The following is a 17,983-nucleotide window of genomic DNA, read 5'->3' as shown; positions in this document are numbered from 1 at the left end:
GCTGGGTGGGGCCCGAGGGCTGGACTTTGGGTGCAGAGCAGCAGAAACCCCCACAGGCAGCCCTGGGGTCCTGGAAGCAGGGGACATGTGGTCCATCCTTGCCATAGTCCCCTCAGTAGCCCCCACTTCTTCTGTGCCAGTCAGGCACCAGGGCTGAAGCCAGCGCACCCGTCCCATGGCAGGGTCACTCAAGGGGCTCCTGTCACACCCACCGGAGAGGCCCGCCACACGGCACACCTCCTGTTTCATACCTACTGGTGGGCAAGCCCCTGCCCTCCCTCGCTGACCACCTCACTGGGAGGCTGTCATCCCACGTGCAGCAGGACGTGACCCCAAGAGGCCCCGCCCTCCAGGCCGGGACTCACGTGCAGCGTGCCGGGCCCGCCCTCCAGCACCACGCAGACGAGAGGGATCCTGATGGTCACACCTAGGACCAAGCGGCAGCCCAGGTCAGGGACCGTCCACTTGGCCCTCTCCCCACCTCCAGCTCCAGCACACGCACGCACGCACTCCCGCCCCTTTCTGGGGTGGAGAGGGGGCTGTGGAACACCAGCGACCCCCAGGTCCCCAGCCGGTCTTCTCTGCCCTGCAGTCCACAGCGACCAGCCAGCTTTTCTCTGCAGCCCTTTTGAGCCTCTACTGTGGGCCTGGCTGGGGACCTGTCAAGCCGGTGGGCACCTTGTGTGATGCGGGAGCATGGCGTCGGAACCCCGTTCTCCACACCAGCCCCACACCGGGCCTTCCATCCAGCCCAGCAGCCAGGAAACACCTTTCCCTGGGAAGCAAACTTTCTGTCCAAGTGCCACAGGGCCGCACCGTCCCCACACACTCGCACACCCCGAACGCTCCCACCCAGCTTCTCTCAGTCAAAGCAGGTTCTCATGGTGTGGTCCCCAGGCCAGCAGCGTCAGCGTCACCTGGGAACTTGGGAATGTAAGTCCTCGCCCACCCAGACCTGTGAGTCAGAGACCCTGCGGGTGGGCCCGCACTCTGGGGACTCTGATGTGTGATGAAGCTTGAAACCCTCGGCTCAAAGGTGCCCGGACAACCCGCAAATCACGGGCAAAATCTTGTGCGTCTGACCTCCCGACGCCCATAACCCATCCCTTCCCGCCCACCAGGGGCAAGATGTCAAGGCCAAGTTTTGACTCCTGCACGTTCTGATTCTGAACCAAGACCGTGCCGGTGGTGCAAAGTGACTGTAGGGAGTGCTGCGACCTGAGCCAGCAGAAAGGCCACGGGCCTGCCCGGATTCTCCTTCCTGGTTCAAAGGGGCGAGAGAAGATGACCTCTGCACCCCAACTCTGAACAAGTAAAGACCTCCAGGTGCGTTCTGACCGCCCCCAAGGGCCCCGGGCGGAACGCCCTGCTCCCAGCCAGCCAGCCCAGACACCCTGCCCAGCGGCTCCTCTCCGCCGAGCACCCCGCTCACCCCCTCTTTCCTTGGTCTGCTCCGATACGAACTTCTCCAGCTTCGCCCTCAGGGGAATCTCGACCCCGTAGCGGCCGTGGGTCCCATCGTCCACAAGGATGAAGTGGGAGTGGTTCCTGTCCAGGCAGGTCAGGTGCCCCTGGCCTTCCTCATCCATGATGTACTCAGCAGGGAAACTGCCCTGGGGACGGCCAGAGAGGAGGTGGGCCCAGGCAGGCGGAAAGTTCCACATCTTTCACGCTAGGATTGGCGCTCCGGTGGGCTGGATGAACGACCCCCGTGACACCAGGGCCTAATCCCTGGAAACTGGGGGTGCTCCCTTAACTGAGAAGGGGTCCCTGCTGATGTGATTAAGGATCTCAGCATGGAAAGATTGACCTGGACTGTCCAGGTGGGCCCTAAATGCCCTGACGAGTGTTTTCACACGAGGAGGTGGAGGAAGAGGAGGAGGCCACGTGACCACGGAGGCAGACACTGGAGGGACACAGCCACACGTCAGGGAAAGCGGCCGCCCCCAGAAGCTGGAGGAGGCAGGGGGCAGCTTCCCCCCTCCAGCCTCTGGAGGAAACCCAGCCCTGCCAGCATCTTGATTTTGGCCGAGTGGTACTGGTCTCGGAGTTCTGGCGTCCAGAAATGTGAGATGTAAGTACATTTCTGTTGCTTCAAGCCACCAGGTCTGTGGTTATCTGTTCCAGCAGCTGCCAGACACAGATCCAGGGCGCAGGAGGGACGGCGGCTGGACCAGCACACACAGCCCCTGGGCCCACAGGGAAGGCAGGGTGGTACCACGCAGCATCCTCTGGACTCATAATGGGGAGAAAGGTCAAGAGTGATGCTGGCAGTCACTCAGTCTCTCTCGGCCTCAGATTTCCACTCCGTATCAGGAGCGTTCCAGACAGAACTGGTCCCGTGCACTGAGCACGTCTGTGACACTAACACCAAAGGACGACAAGGCCCGAGGGCAGGCTGGCCAGAGGACGAGCGTTTGTGACGACAAAAAGAATCGCCATCCCAGACCAGCTCTCCCCAGGAAACGAGCGCTCGCTGCCACCAGCCAGGAAGGGAGAGGACTCCGCTCAGGAGCCGCCCTCCGGGGGCCGCTGTCACACCACCTCCTCGGCCAGTCGCAGAGACGTGTCTTTTGGAGCCAGTGTTTTCCCTGAACTTTCCTGACTGCATGAATTAAGTGGACAAGTGCTCATTATGCCAAATCTATGTCCTCCGAAAATCTTATCGTGGGAATCAAATTATCTTTTCCAACTCAGGTCCCCATATTTAAGCCGTTGCTTCTCAGGGATGCACCAGGGAAACGGAGGCAAGAGGGCTCTGTCCTCAAGCTCAGAAGGGGAGCTCTCAGCAGGGACGTCAGAGTGTTGTCAACCCCCGGGCCAAAGGGTCAGGCCTGGGACCTGACGACTCAGATGCCACTGGCTCTGAAACCTTGGCCAAGCTACTTCTTTCCGCAAAGTTTGTTTCGCACCAGAGAGGCGTCAGGAAGAGCCCCTGCCCAGTGGTGGCCCTGTGATCTCAGGGGAGGAAACCAAGTCCAGGCAAGCCAGCTGCCCGTCTGGGGTCCCCAGGGCCTGGGGTCCCCGGTCTGGGGCCTGGAGGACTTGAGCCCTCGTCTCCTGCATCCCTGTCCAGCCTTGTCCACCCAGACTGCATCTGCCCTGCTGCCCAGGTGGCGGTCTGTCCACTGGGCACCCACCAAGACCCCACACACCCTCCTCACTGTCCCTGGAGCCCGCGCACCCCGGAAGCAGGCTGCTCACCGTGGGGTGGACGAGGCTGTCCCGCTTGTGCACGGTGCCCCACGTGGCGATTCCAATGGTGACGACTTCTCCTTCGTTGTAGCTGCTGCTCAGGCTGAAGTCCCGCACAGCCTCGCCCACCTGCTTCATGACGCCCGTGTGGGACCCCCCGGTGATGATCCAGGCCCCTGGGGAGGAGCAGGGGACTTGAGGGTCCTGGCGTGCACCCGGTGCCGCCCACGCCCGACTCCTAGCGCCCTGCGTGCCTCTGGCGCTCCCTGCCTGTGTCTGCAGAGCCCCGGCCCGAGGGCTTTCAAACTCGTCGTCAGGGCTAAGCCTCAAAACCAGGGCTTTGGGGAAGCCCCACCACCATCACGTCTTCCTGTGACAGCCGGGAGCAGAGAGTTCCCACGTGCTCTGGGAGGCGGGGCGACAGGGACCCCTGTCTCCTGACTGCAGGCCTGTCTTCTCTCCCCACCTTCCTGCTGCCCCCTCTCTGTCCCAGTCTTGGGAACACGACGTCTCAAACTTTCTCTGAAGGCTTCTGTTTCAAAGCATCACTAGTGGGGAGCCAACCAGAGCCTTGTCTGCTGTGAGCAAGCTGGGCACGGCAGCAGGAGGCGGGCAGACGGCCTTGGAGAGTCTGACCAGATGCTCCCCACCCAGCCCCGGCCTGGCCTCAGTGACCCCCAAGGGCTAGCCAGTCCCAACGCCCTGACTGCCTCGCACGGACCCCCTTGCCTGGCACCAGCTGCTCAGACCGCCCATGACTCCTAGCCTGAGCACCAGCCGGGGTCTGAGCCCCGGGTCCTCCCCCCGGGTGCTACCTGTGGTCTGGGCCACCTTGACCAGGCCTCTTCGGAAGACGCTCTTCAGCCTGGGTTTCATGTTGAAGTCCTTGGCCCCGCCTGTCACTGAGATGAGGAGGTTGGGGTCGTCCAGGCCCCAGTGCTGGGTCATGAGGTGGTAAATCACACTGGAGGGTGTGTCCTGGGAGATGCGGACATACTGCGGGGAGGTCAGAGGTCACAGAGTGTCAGCGGGTGGCCCTCCTGGACCCAGAGCCCAAACATCCTGCACCAGCCGTGCCTGAGACCCCCAACCAGGCGAGGGGACACCTCACACCTGGGTCTGGACTCACTGAGGAAAAATGGCCGCACCCAAGCAGGACCCAGCTTGCTCACACACCTGGGGCCCCTTCCCCTCCCATCAGGGACACGGACTGAGAGATAAGCCACCCAGAGGAGACCAGCCCCTGGTCCCCGTCACCCCCTCGGCCCAGTCTGCACCCACGGTGCCCTTTCTACACCTCCTCCCTGTCTCCGGAGCGCCCCCAGCCTGAGGCCCCACAGCCCCATTCCAGTCTCTCATGGGGGACTCTGGCCACAGTAAGAGCAACAGTGATGGTACCAACCTTTCCCACCTTCTGGCCCAGGCCCTTGAAGACGATGTCACCAAAGGCGTCTGTGGGCATCTCCTGGACGTGCTTTTTCGGGTCCCACTCCTTGCCCTGGAAGGCACGGGGCCTGGTGGCCTCCTCTAAGTGCTGCTCACGTGTGTAGCCGCACTCACACACCACCTTCCTGCAAAGGCCCCGTGGTCACCAGGGGTGACCAGGTGCCTGCCCCTCCCTGCTGCAGGTGTCAGAGGAGGCCCAGCGGAGCCAGGACTTGTACCCCACCAGTGGTAACAAGGCTCCCCAGCCACAGAGCAGTGGAGGCCACATGGCGGGCAGTTACCAAGCACCTCCGTCCCTCCCTGCCAGGGTGGGATCAGGGAGGCCCACTGGGGAGCTGGAAAGCCCCCTGTGGGAGGAAGAAGCCCCTCACACCAAATGTCAGTTGGACTTCCAGCCCTACAGAGTACAATGAGGGGGTGCCCTCCTTTCCCACAGACACATCATGGGGATCCAGCAAAAGCACACAATCCGGAGTCTCATCACTGAACACCTAAAATATCAAGATTTCAATAGAGAATCACTAGTCATATAAAAACCCGGAAAATCGCAACTGGAATGAAAAAGACAACGCAGCAGCACCAAGAAGGCACGTGTTGGAATTACCCGACAGGATTTTAAAGCAACATAAATGGTAAAGTCTTAGCAAAGAAATAGAAGATATACCAAGTGGAAATTTCAGAACTGAAAAAGGCACTGGCCAAAATTTTTAAAAAGCCCCTGATGGATGAATTCAGCAGCAGAATGGAGGTGGCAGAGGAAAGAATCTATGAACTTGCAGACAGAACAACAGAAATTCCCCCAACGTGAACAACAGAGAGAAAACAGCCCTAAATAAACAAGCAAATAGCCCCAGACCTGCAGCTCCAGGACACAAGATTAGACACTCATGTCATCAGAGTCCCAGAGGGAAAAGAGAAAGAAGACAAAGTTTTAACAGCATGTAAAGAAATTATGATCAGGTGGGAGTTTTCCAGGAATGCAAAGTTGGGTTAACATTTAAAAATCGATCAATATAATTTATCATATTAGCAGGACAAAGGAGAAAAGTCTTATGATCATTTGTTTGGATGCATAAAATGTTTTACCAAATTCAACACTGACTCATGATACTAACCCTCGACAAACTAGGACAAGAAGAGAATCTCCTCAACCTGATAAAAAAAAAAAATCTATGAAAATCCTACTGCTAACATCATGCTCATGATGAAAAGTTGAATGCTCTTATCCCTAAGACTGGGGACAGGACAAGGATGTCCACCCTCACCACTGCTAGTCAGCCTTGTACCAGAGGTCCTAGCTGGTGAAATGAAAGAAAGAAGGAAGGAAGGAAGGAAGGAAAGAAGGAACCAAATTTTCCCATGTTTGAAAAAGAGGACATAAATGCACAGATTCAAGAATCTGAGTGAACACCAAACAGGATGAACCCAAAGAGATGCATGCCAAGACACATAATAGTCAAACTTCTGAAAACTGAAGGCAAAAAAAAAAGATCTTGAAAGCTGGAAATGACATCTCACTTTTCAGGGCAAAAGAACTCAAACAAATGCTTTCCCATCAGAAGCAGAAACAAGTGCCAGAAAGAAGTGACACAACATTTATCAAAAACTAAAAGAGAAAAAACCACCAACCCAGAATTTTACATCCAGCAAAAACAGCATTTGCACATGACAGGGACACCAAGAGTCTTAGACGAAAGAAAACCAGGGAATTTGTCACCAAGAAAACTACCCCAAAAGGGATGGCTAGAGGAAGTTCTCTGAACGGAAACGATAAAAGGAGGGATTCTGGACGATTAAAAAGGAAGAAAGAACAGGGAAAGGGTGAAAATACGGGCGAGCACAACACATTTTCCTCCTCTCGAATTTTCTGAATTACATTTGATGGTGGAGACAAAACTGCACCACCGTCTTCCATGGTTCTCAGGGCACATGGAGGAACTTTTGTAAACGAGTGTATTATAAATGGGGAAGGGCTAAGTGTTGTAAAAGGTGGTAATGTTTCTACACTTCACTCAACTGGCAAATGTCAACACCAGGAGGTTGCGTGAGTTATGGATACATCAGCAGGTCCGCAGTTACCATGGTATGTGATGTTACACATGTAAATACCTGGAACAACCACTAAGAAAAGCTACACAAAGAGACATGGTCAAAAACAGTGCAGACGGGGGGGGGGGGGAGCGCGCGCTGAGCACGCACAGGTCCTGGGTTCAATCCCCAGTACCTCCGGTAAAAACACATAAATTTTCTAAAAATTGAAAAAAACCCAGCATAGATAAATCAAAATGGAACTCTAAGGAAAGTTCAAGTGACTCACAGAAAGGTGGGAAAAGAAAAACAGAGAAATGTAAACAAAAAAAATACAATGGCAGACTTCAGTCCTAATCTATCAATAGTTACATTAAATGTAACATTCTCTACACACCAATCCAAAAAAAAAAATCACAGAGATCGGCAGTGTGGATAAAAAAATAATAAGACCCAGTTCTTTTCTGTCTACAGAAACCTCACTACAAATATTGTGATCAAGGCAAGTTTTCTCCTCAGCAACAAACAGCGAACCACCAACACGCATGACTCCAGTGGACACCAAAGGCCTTCTGCCGAACAAAACAGCCGGTCCCAAAAGATCACATCGTGTATGATTCCATTCACATGACATTCTTGAAATGAAACAATTACAGGAATGAAGAACAGATGAGTGGTTGGTCGCCAGGGGTTACGGATGGTGGGGAAGAGTAGGTGCTGGTGGAACCCCTGGTGGGACCAGGAGATCTCGGTGTAGAACTTTGCAATTTCCTATAAAGCTCTAGCTATTTCAAGATACAAAGGTTTTTATTTTGTAGAAATAATTTGTATAGAAAAATACCATATCACTTGTATGTGGAATCTTAAAAAATGAGATAAATGAACTTGTTTACAAAGCAGAAACAGATTCATAGACATAGAAAACAAGCCTGTGGTGACCAAAGGGGAAAGGGAGGAGGGATAAAAGAGAGTTTGGGATTAACAGATACACGTTACTATACATAAAATAGATAAACAACACGGTCTTACTGTACAGCACAGGGAGCTACAGTCAATACCTTGTAATAAACTATGGTGGAAAAGAATATGAAAAGGAATATATTTATATGTGTGACTGAATCACTATGCTGTACACCAGAAATTAACACAACATTGTAAACTGACTATATTTTAATAAAAAATTTTTTAATTTTTTTAAAAAAGATTAAAGAAAACACACACAGTGCAGGCTGGAAGCAGGAACTTCCGGACACAGGGTGCAGAGGCCCCCCAAGCTCTCACGCTCCCCAGGCACAGAGGGGTGCCTCCCCTGGGGAACCACAGAAATCCAACCTGTGCTCTGCTCCCAGTGAGAACGCCCCCACTTCTTTTTTCAACTCTCACCTGCCCTCATCTTCTTTGGCTTCATGGGTTGAAATCTTTTTATTCCTTTACTTCTATTCTTTGGGGTTTGGGGCGAGAGAGGAGACAGACACTGCGTTCTGTGCAGCTTGTTTAAATGGAAAACTACACGTTGTTGTAGATTCCTGCTTTTTGCTAGTAACCAATGACCCAGAAGACTCGCTACGGATGAGACCACACGGGAACATCCAAAAGCAGGTGAAACCTAGGCCAGCAACCCCGGGGAGAGGCTACTGGACCAAGACAGAGAACAGTCCCGTGGCCACCTCCCAAGTGTGTGGCCTCGGAGGCTCTGACCCTCCACTTCTCAATCACTAAATGGGAGAAATAAAACACTCTCTTACCCCAAGCCTGCAAAACTTGTGAGGGCCAAATGAGGTTCCAGATGGGACATGATTCATAAAATCAGTGCAGATTAACTAACCACGCAGAGGACCAAGGGTTGGCTGGGAGGCTGCGGCCCACCCCGCGCCCAAGCCTCCTGGGCCCGCCTGGGCTGCACTTCCACCGACCACCAAGCCCCCAGTCCCGTGGCTCATGCCGGGGCCCCGGGGCTGTGGGCACAGGGCCCAGCCATGAGGAACTCAAAGCACACCCCGTACACCCTCCTCTACGACCCTGAGGGAGGCTCAAGTCCCTTCCAGACTTGAGAGACCTTGGCGAGCACCCACTGTGGCAGGAGGGAACTGGGTCCAACGCAGGACAAGGTCGCCGCGGCCTCCTGTGTCTTGGCCCACGGCTGCCCCAGCCTCCGTTGCAGTTTCTAACAGCGAGCCTAGAACCTTGCCCTCCGCGCCCTCCTCCCTTGAAGCCCGCCCCTCGGGCGAGGTTAGATCTTAAACCTCTGTGCCGTCCCCAAGCCTGACACGGAGCAGGAAACCGCAGCGAGCCCGCTGCCCAGAAGTTAAACCACGAGAGCATTCCCTCCCGCGCTCCGGGCCCACGTGGGCAGAAGCGGGGCGCCGGCGCCAGCACCTCGGGACAGGTGCAGGACGAGCGCAGAGGGCAGCGCCCGAGTGACGGCGCTCTCCCCACAGCCTGGCTGCCCCTCGCCTCAGCCCTGATCTGATAAAGGTGTCTCTGCGCTCGGAGCCTGCCGAGCGCCAGGCCTGCAAAGCACGACAGAAACGCTGAACGAGGAGGGGGCCCGTTCCTGCCTCCAGTACAGACTGCACCCCCAACCCTCACAGGCCCCTGTCAACGTTTCTCCACTGGCTCAGAATTCAGAGGAAAGGAGGCCGGGCTTCAATGGTTGGCACCCGGGGACCCCTACCAGCCAGACCCAGATTCCACAGAAAACGTCTTCAAAGTGATTTGAAACCAGCAATTTCTGCACGGGAAGCTGTGCACCACAAGTCTCTGAGGCTGTTGTTATAAACCAAGACTAGGGGGAGGGTGCAGCCCAGTGGTAGAGTGCGTGCTCAGCGTGCACGAGGTCCTCGGTCCCATCCCCATAACTCCATTAAAATAAGATTCATTACAAAGGGAAAAACCCCTAAAACTAAAGACCTCAGTGCAAAACACTCTGTGCAGATTATCAGGACGACGGGTGAGAACCTGAGCCACCAAGTACCCGGGAGGGCACCAGCCTTGAGGCTGTCCGCTGGAGCACGGGGGCAACTGTCCTCTAACTTCAGGCTCTGCTCCCACGACTCCCCGGGGAGAAATGAGGTCTCTCATCCCAAGAGGAGCCCGCTGGAGTGTGAGCCCCCAAACAGGGCGCTTTTGGTGATAACAGCCTGGGTGCGTCTTGGGACCCCAGAGGCAGCATCGCTGGTGAACATTCACATCTGATTTCAGATCACAGCCCTCGCCTGATGCCTCCCCACAGGACGCTCTTCCTCTCTGAATCGTCCAGCAGCATGAGCTGGACGCTAGCTATTTGTCCAGCGGGAAAGTAATAAAGTGACTCATCCTCGGTCAGAGCTCAGAACTCGCAAGAGCAAGAACCAGAAAACCACACAATTGCAGTGCTGTCGGCAACTGGTATAAAAAAGAAATACAGAGCGGGGGCGGGAGGGAGAGGTTACATCTGGGACTGGTCAGGGAGGGCTCCATGGCAGAGGCAGCGTCACCAGGTGACAAAGAAGCGGACGCAGGAAAGGGTGAGGCTGGCTTGTGGCACAGCACCGACCAGGCTGTGCCCAGAGGGAAAACGCAAACTCGAATCGGCACTGCGCTTGTGGGGGACGTGAAAATGCACCCTAGGCCACTGAGGCCCCAGTCGGCTCTGCTCGGATCAGCCACCCACATGGGCACAGGGAAGGGGCCGTAAACACAGGACAGGCCACTTACCCAGCATCAGACAGCTTGGGGCTTTCCACAAAGTACATGCATTCTTTCTTCTTGATGTTTTTAGGAATCCACGAACTCAGGTTTCCTTGCTGAGGATGAAAAGGGCACCTGGAGACCCTCGGGCAGTTGGAGCAACGCTATCCCGAAGCTCACATCCCACGCCTCTCAGACCTGCCTGTGCACCCTGACACAGCTCGGGGGTCTTTTCAGAGATGGGGACGGAGCCCTCCCTCCCCCCACCTGCCAGAGGCCCGCAGGTGGGGACCCCGGAGGGAGGCGCGACCCTGGGGAATCACTCCCTCCTGGGCCCTGGGATTTTCATAGCCCTTTACAGGTTACACTGTGGCATTCCAGCATCTCTCCAACACAGATCTGCCCAGGGCTCTCCGCGAAGCCAGCCCAGGACCTAGCTGGCGCCCCGCGCCTTCCCTGTCAGATGAAGGATGCGAAGGGGGGCTTTCCGGGAGGGCCTCCAGGACCCCAGGACTTGCCCAGCACTCTGGAATCAGACCAAGGACAGGAGCGGCCCCCGGGGCACAGACCCGGCTGCCTAGCGCTCCCTCCGAGTTCCCCTCCCAAAGCCTCCCTGGGCTGGAGCCCCTGGCTCTGTCCTCCCTGGTCACTGACTGTGCCCCACCAGGGCTCCAGCACACCCAGCCACCCTGAACCTACCTTGTCGCAGTTGCCGAAGAGGAGCTGCGACCTCTTGCTCTTGCAGAGGCTGCTGTTGCTCCGCCGGAGGTGGGGGACCATGCCCCCGTCGACGACCTTACTGGGCTGCCCCCCAAAGCCCTCCTCCTGCCTGGAGACAGCCGTCCTCCTCGTCGACGGCTCCATGCCAATGGCCCCGCTCCAGCTCCACAGCTCCTGCTCCCTCAGGACGGGCTTTTCTCCAGCTTTCGAGGCCGAGAGGTCTGGAGGCAGGCCACGGGGACCACTGCAAGGGGCTGGGGGGATGAGGCACGTGTTCCCTCATGGGTAGCCCGTCCACGTGTCCATCTGCACAATTTCCTGACTGCCTGAGCTCGGTCCCCATCGGGCACTGGGCAGTCGAGGCACTGGCACATCCCAGGCGCCCAGGAGCCATTCATAACAGGACAACGCAAGTCACTGTGATGCACCAGAGAAAGAGCGCCAGCCCCACCCCACCACTCCCAGATGCCTGGCAACGCCCACGAGCCCGAGGATGGGGCAGGGGATCGGGGTCGGGGGGGACTGCCCGGTCGTCACACATGGTGCACATTCTGGGGTCCAAGCCTCATGTGTCCAGACATTCATCCACTTATTTTGTTTTCCAAAAAAGATGGGGAGGGGCATGGCTCTCTGCTCTGAGACACAGGCCCTCGAAACACAACAGGTCTCCGTTTCTCCAGCCCCTCCCTCTGGCACTGACCTGCTCTCCATCACCGGGGCCCCGGGAAGCAGCAGTTTACAAATGGGAGAAGATAAACACGTGTAAACCCCACAGGCCTTCCCTGGAGCCATAGGTGCCCATGGGTGACATCCCGTGACGTCGCCCTTGATGTCACCCCATGTCACCAAAGGTGCCATCCAGGGAGGCAGCCCCCCAACCCCTGCTCCAAGGGTGTGAACGGGGCCGCCTGGCCCGAGAGCAGATCACAAGGTCTCCCCCACCCCCACCCTGGAGCCCTTTCTGGCCACATCCTCTTCCCACACGTGACAGTGACAGACGGACAGTCTTTTCTCTGCCCGCTGTTGGGGCCCAGCGTAGCTGGCCCCAAAACGTGACTCAAAGGCATATTGATTATTTTAAATTAAAGTTACTTCAGAAACGGCCGACACACGAGGGACCCCCTGCCCCTCCTCTCCGTCTCCCTAAAAGCAGGAAACGAACCCCCCATGTGTCAGGTCCCCCCGCCTCTGGACATAGAAGGACACCCTGTCGCCAGAGACGGGGATTCAGGCCGAGAAGCCTGGGTAAACCGCCCCCGGGACGCCTTTCCTTGGCGGCCCCGAGCCCAGACTGTTTAGATTCTTCAGTCATCGGGCACGCAAAACCCGAGGCTCTTTGTCCAGTCAGTTGCTGTTTCCTTGTCTAAAAAGTATAAAAGCTGCTCCTTTGGCCACACTTTAGGGTTCACCTCTGTGGGACCTCCAGGCACACGAATTCAAATTCCGGTTTCTTTTTCTCTTGTTAACCTGTCTTGTGTCAATTTTACGATTAGTCCAGCCACCAGAACCCAAGAGGGCTGGAGGGGCAAGTTCCCCACCCCCGCCCCCACAGCATCGTCGAGCTTCAATGCGTGGTCACCGCGCACCAGGGGGATGCAGGGACTCGTCGGGAAGGGAGGCGCCTACCCAGCTCTCACCGGGCCCACCGGGCCCACCTGGCCCACACTCTTCGGGGCCACTCAGCTCAGTGCTGGGCCTTGGGGTAGAGTCACCTGGTCGCTGGCACTCAGGGCTCAGGCCACCCCTCCTCTGTGCCCTCGCTCCTCCCCCTGGGCTCCTCCCTTCCCGCTTGCCCCTGTGCCAGGGTCCCCCCAGATGCCCACAACAGCTCAGAGGAAGGGAGCTAAACCTCCCTCACATGAAGCACCAGGATAACACAGGGCGCTGGCAGCAGGACGGGTGCTGCAGCCACAAACACCCGCAGAAGCGGGGGCAGCTCTGGAGCTGAGCACGAGGCAGAGCCGGAGGAGTCCGGCGGGCAGGGGCCCTGGAAAAAGCCTCCCCGACCGCGGACAGACAGGAGTCTCCTGAGAGAAGAGCTCAGTGGTCACCAGCAGGGTGCTGGTAGAAACGTGACTAAAGGCCATTCTGCTGAAATCTCAGATGGAAAGGAGGACAGTGTGATTGGAAACTGGAGGAAAAACAGTCGTGTTATAAAGGGGCAAAGAGCATGCCCAAATGGTTCCGCATACTGGTGTTTTGTGGAAGATAGAACTTGTAAATGACAAAAGTGGAATCTGGTTGAGGAAACAGCTAGCCAAAGATGCACATACAGACTGGCTTCTCCTGAAAGCTCCCAGTGCAATGCAGGGAGAGAGAAAGGACTTAAAGACGGAACTGTTCATCAAAAAGGATGCAGAATTTAGAGATCTGGGCGGCCTATCGACACTGAAAGTGGTGAGAAAGCTCGTGCAGGAGAGAGGATGGAGGGAGCGGCCGTACTTGCTAACGATGCAGGGGTGGCTGGTCATCTCAGGAAGCTGGGAGCCCTTCATCCAGCTGGGGGAACGCATCGGTCATCTCAACAGAAGCCGGGACCCATGTCCACACAATAGAAGACTGAGCCTGAGGCATTTCGGAGATCAGGGGCTGCCCTGCCCCGGGAGGGCTTGTGGGACAGAATGATTTCAAAGGAGGGGTCGCAGCTACCACGCACCCCTCCCATCTTGGGCTCAGCTCCCCAACCCTCCCCACCCATGTCCCCCTGTCCAACAGTCTAGGCCCTGGGACAGTCCAGAAACCCAGGGCTGACCATGAGCTGACAGAGTCCCCCATCCAACCTTTCCTAGGGTTCTTCTCCCCTAAATCGTATCATCAGTTGCTCTCTTCACAAATCATCGAGAAGCAGACTTGTCCCCGTTTCACAGCTGAAATTTTCCACAAGCAGTTAGCATGGGTGTGTTGAGAAAACTCTGAAAGCAAGTGACTTCTGGGGGCGAGGGGGTGGATCTACAACATAGCCTGAATACACAAGTCACACCACACGCACAGCTACAGGCGTCACCTAGCAGGATCCTCGAGGGGCCCGTGATGGTGCTGCTAAAGAGCGAGGGGCATGAGCAGGAGCAACGGGTGACCGCCAAATCAGGACCAGAGGGGCTCAGGAAGACAGGGCTCCTCCTGGTACCCTGCCCACCCCAGCCCAGAAGACTTACCAGGAGACAGAAGCCCCAGCTGGCCAGGCACACTGGACTGTGTGTGGGGGGCTGGCCTGGGCACACTGGCTGCGGCTGGGTGTGCGCCCCTCTCTCTACTTCTCTAAACCCTGTAGCTGCTCTGGCTCCAGCATCCTCTGAAATCTTGGCTGTGAAAGCATTTTCCAGACTATAAATAGCCACATGCGGGTGAGGGGAGAAGGAAGTAGCAGCCACAGAAGTGGGCCATGAGGTCTTGGGGGGTAGGTGGAGTTCAGAGCAAGAGCCTGAAAGGCCAAGTCCCTGAGCTCCCCACGACCGGGCCATGCGCTCTGGTCAGACCGCACCCAGCCCTGTCGCAGCGCCTGCGCCCCCGCGGCACAGCCCGGCGGATGCCCGCACCCTGCTGCGAGAGTCCCTGCGCTCCGCGCCACCACAGACCGGCTGCACCCCCGCACCCGGCACCCGAGCCCGCGCCCACCCCTCTGCGTCCCGGCTCACCCAGACCCGCGAGCCCGCACTCGCCCCGGAGCCCCAGCCGCGCCCCAGCTCCCGCCCCCCAGCCTGCGCTCTGCTTGTGCCTGCCCGACCCGCAGCCCTGCCCTCCGGCGCACCCCCCCCCCCCCCGCTCCAGCGCCGCCCGCCGCCTCGTCGCCGCACGTCCTCCATCCCCGGCGCGCTACCTGCTCCGCGAGGGGCCCGCGCCCGCGCGTCACCCGCGCCGCTGCGCAGGACGGTCGCCCTGGCCCCGCGGGGCCGCCCTCATCTCGGGCCGACGGCGCCCCGCAATGCGCTCTGCGTCACGGCTCCGGGGAGCGCAGCCCGCCGCGTCCCGCGCCCGCGGCTGGAGCCAGACACGCTCACCGAAGCCGGCGCGGGCCGACCTCCCGAGCGCCCCCACCTCCCGCCGCGAGCTGCGGGTCCGCCTCCCCGGGGATACCTCCTCCCAGGGGGCTACGGCGAGCGCCTGCCCCGTGCAGCGATTCTCCGCGGGAAGGGCCGGAGCTGGGCAGGGGTTGTGTCAGCGGGGGTGGGAGACCCCGTGGGCGTGGGGCCTGGAGAGCTACTTCCCCCAGCGGCGGGCCGGTGCCCTCGCCATCTTCCTGGGGCACCCAAGGCCAGGAGACCATTCCGGGTAAGGCAGGACTAAAGGGGGCAGGAGGAGCGGGAAAGATGTGACCACACAGCATCCACCCTGGCAGGTGCTGGCCACTGGGCCCCACAATGCCTGATTTCGACCCTCCTGGCTGGAGGACTGAGGACTGAGTTCTGACTCCTGAAAACCTGTTCTCAGTTTTCCCTAAAGGTCCAAACTCCCTGGCCACAACTCTCTCACCCTGCAAAGGCTCCCTGCCCTCTCCTTCCAGGCTGCCAGCCCACAGTGCCCCACAGCCACTCCTGGGCCCCCAGGGAAGTGAACAGGGTCCTGTTGCCTCTCTGATACCGAGGCCCAGGGGCTGCCAGCTGACCCATTTCCTCCTCTGGGTGCACTGACCGAGTGTCCAGACACCTGCCCAGAGCACCCTCCTCTGGAGGGCCCTTTGCCCCCACCTGCCCCGGCTCTCTGCTAGGAGCCAGCTGGCAGTGCCACAGGTCCATCGGCCAAAGGGTGGCCCCGGCGTCATTCCCCCACTATTGGGAGGTCTCTGAGCAGCTTGGGGAAAGTGTGAGAGCCCGTCAGAGCCGCTTGTACAGCCCTGGTTTGTTTTGTTTTTTCAAAACGCTTTGATACACGTGAAGGTAGCTGGAGCCTCTCCTCCAAAGCGGTTGGCAGCATGGAATTAAAGAACAGCAACAGTGGGAGTCGTGCCCCGGCTCCGGCCCGCAGGCCCTCACGCTGCAGGGCACAGCCCCCGCCCAGCCCTGCTGCATTCTCCGGGCCCGGCAAGCAGTGAGCGCCCAGTGAGTGGCCGCCCAGGAGTGAGCCTGCTGCAAGAGGCATCTGAGACCCCAGTGAACAGGCAAAGGAAGTGGAGACCCACCCGTGTCCGCAGCTGGTTGTGGGCAGCTGTGTCCAGACTCTCACCCAGCGCTCCTTCCCTGATGCCCTCTGGCCCGAGAGCCATCTCACTGACGGAAAGCATACGGGGTACAGTTAATATTTCACAAGACAGCAGTAACTGCAGATCCGTCTGATGGACAGGCACGGACGGGCTGGCTTTTGTTTCTAAGTATCCCAGGGCCTCCATGGGAACATTGCTTGAGGTGAAGTATTTCATGAATCAGGCTTCTGATGAAACATCTGTGCCCACACTGTCCCCATGGGGCTCCTTCCCTTCTAAAGAACCACATGTTTCACAATAAGGCCTCGTTCCATCTGTTGGACACCCTGCAAGAGCCATTCTGAAGGCTTCCCATCAGAACAGAAAGCAGGAAGCAGCAGCAGAGACACAGCAAGTGCTGACCTGGATGGACGGTCATTTCAAGGTCAGAGAAGGGAAGGCAAGGCTGAGGACTGTGTCATAGTGCGGACAGTGTGTCCAGGGTACACAGCCCCCCGCAACAGAAGGCCACAATCCCTGAAAAAGACAGAGATCTGACCCGTGAGTGTGGCCACTCTGGTCATGAAGAATACACCAGAGCAGAGAAGCCAGGTTGCCGGCTCCTGGGAGAAGAATGAAGGCAGGCGGGGAGGGCCTGAGGGGTGGAGGGTGCGGCCAACACGGCCAGAGCCTAGAGCAGGGGCTGCAGACGTCTTCTGTGTAGGGCCAGAGGGTAACTAGTTCAGGCTTTGCAGGTGATGGTCTGCGTTGGAGCTACTCAGCTCTGCCCATGCAGCCAGAAGGCAGCCACGGGCAAAACATCAGTGAGTGGGCTGGCCGTGTGCCAATAAACCTTTATTCACAAGAACAGGCAGTGGCTGGATCTGGCCAGTGGGCTATGGGTTGCTGACCCCTGGTCTAGAGAGAGGACCAAGAGAAGTGGGCTCCGGGCCGGGGAACAACGTTCTTGTCCTTCATCACTTCACTTCCGAGGTCAGCAGATGACCTGCATTCCAGTAGCATCTTATCATAAAGGACTGCCCACAGGAGCAAGTGGCCACGGTGGTGCTGCACAGGGGTGTGAAGACTGTGGCCGCCCTAGTGCCGCAGGCCCGCCCAGAAAGCTGGGCCAGGTGGCCCATTCATTCCACAGCAACCGTGGGGAGAACAGAGCTGGAAATGACCCCAGGTCTGAACAATCTCTCAGGACACTGAATAAAATGAATAAACACAGGCCGTTCTTCTCTGCTACTGTGAAGGAAAAGCCCAGCTGGGCTAACAGCTAACTCACAAATCTAAGTGTAACAAGTGTCGGATTACTGATCTGAGTTCTGCTGGGCTGACTTGTAAATCTGAGTTAATTATTGTTGGTTTGCTGATTCCCTGTTCATGTCTTTTTTGCTAGCCAGCTGGGTTTTCAAAGAGACATATCTGGCCTTGAAATGTTGGTTTCCTGCCTCCCTGCCTCTACTTTTGTGATAATGATGTTGCTAAAGCTGTTCCATGCCTATTGGCCAAATACCCCAAGCTTGTAATTAACCCTATAAAACCTCATGCACATGTCTTGGAGGTGCTCAGAGCTTCGGAGCAGAAGCCCCTCTGAGCCCGCCGGCGTAATAAATCTGAGTACTCCAACCCTCCGAGTGGTGCTTGTTTCTTGGCTGGCCTGTCATTTCCGTAACATTTCAAGTCCACTCTGTGGTTTGCTGCAGAGCCCATCCGTCCTGACCACTCTGTGTACTGGCCAGGGTCACCTGGCAGGGGAGGAGTGGGGAGGGCAGGGAGGCCCGTTCACTTAGCAGGTCCCCC

General features: G+C 57.4%; 1 protein-coding gene across 1 annotated transcript in view; it reads right to left on the bottom strand.

The window, feature by feature from the left end:
• Positions 1-17,983, bottom strand: part of TRPM2 (transient receptor potential cation channel subfamily M member 2) — a 54,891-nt gene that overhangs the window by 33,683 nt on the left and 3,225 nt on the right. Inside the window, exons 4-10 of the mRNA XM_072970134.1 lie at positions 11,038-11,312; positions 10,366-10,454; positions 4,598-4,766; positions 4,011-4,191; positions 3,205-3,371; positions 1,433-1,613; positions 366-427 (exon numbers count right to left, since the gene is read on the bottom strand). Coding sequence (XP_072826235.1) covers positions 366-427; positions 1,433-1,613; positions 3,205-3,371; positions 4,011-4,191; positions 4,598-4,766; positions 10,366-10,454; positions 11,038-11,202 — 1,014 coding nt within the window. The 5' untranslated portion in view covers positions 11,203-11,312. The remainder of the gene's footprint in view (positions 1-365; positions 428-1,432; positions 1,614-3,204; positions 3,372-4,010; positions 4,192-4,597; positions 4,767-10,365; positions 10,455-11,037; positions 11,313-17,983) is intronic.

This window comes from Vicugna pacos, chromosome 1, assembly GCF_048564905.1.
Source record: "Vicugna pacos chromosome 1, VicPac4, whole genome shotgun sequence".
In the NCBI taxonomy this organism is placed as follows: domain Eukaryota; kingdom Metazoa; phylum Chordata; class Mammalia; order Artiodactyla; family Camelidae; genus Vicugna; species Vicugna pacos.
Note: the sequence above shows the minus strand (reverse complement) of the source record. Positions and strands in the feature narration are given on the sequence as shown.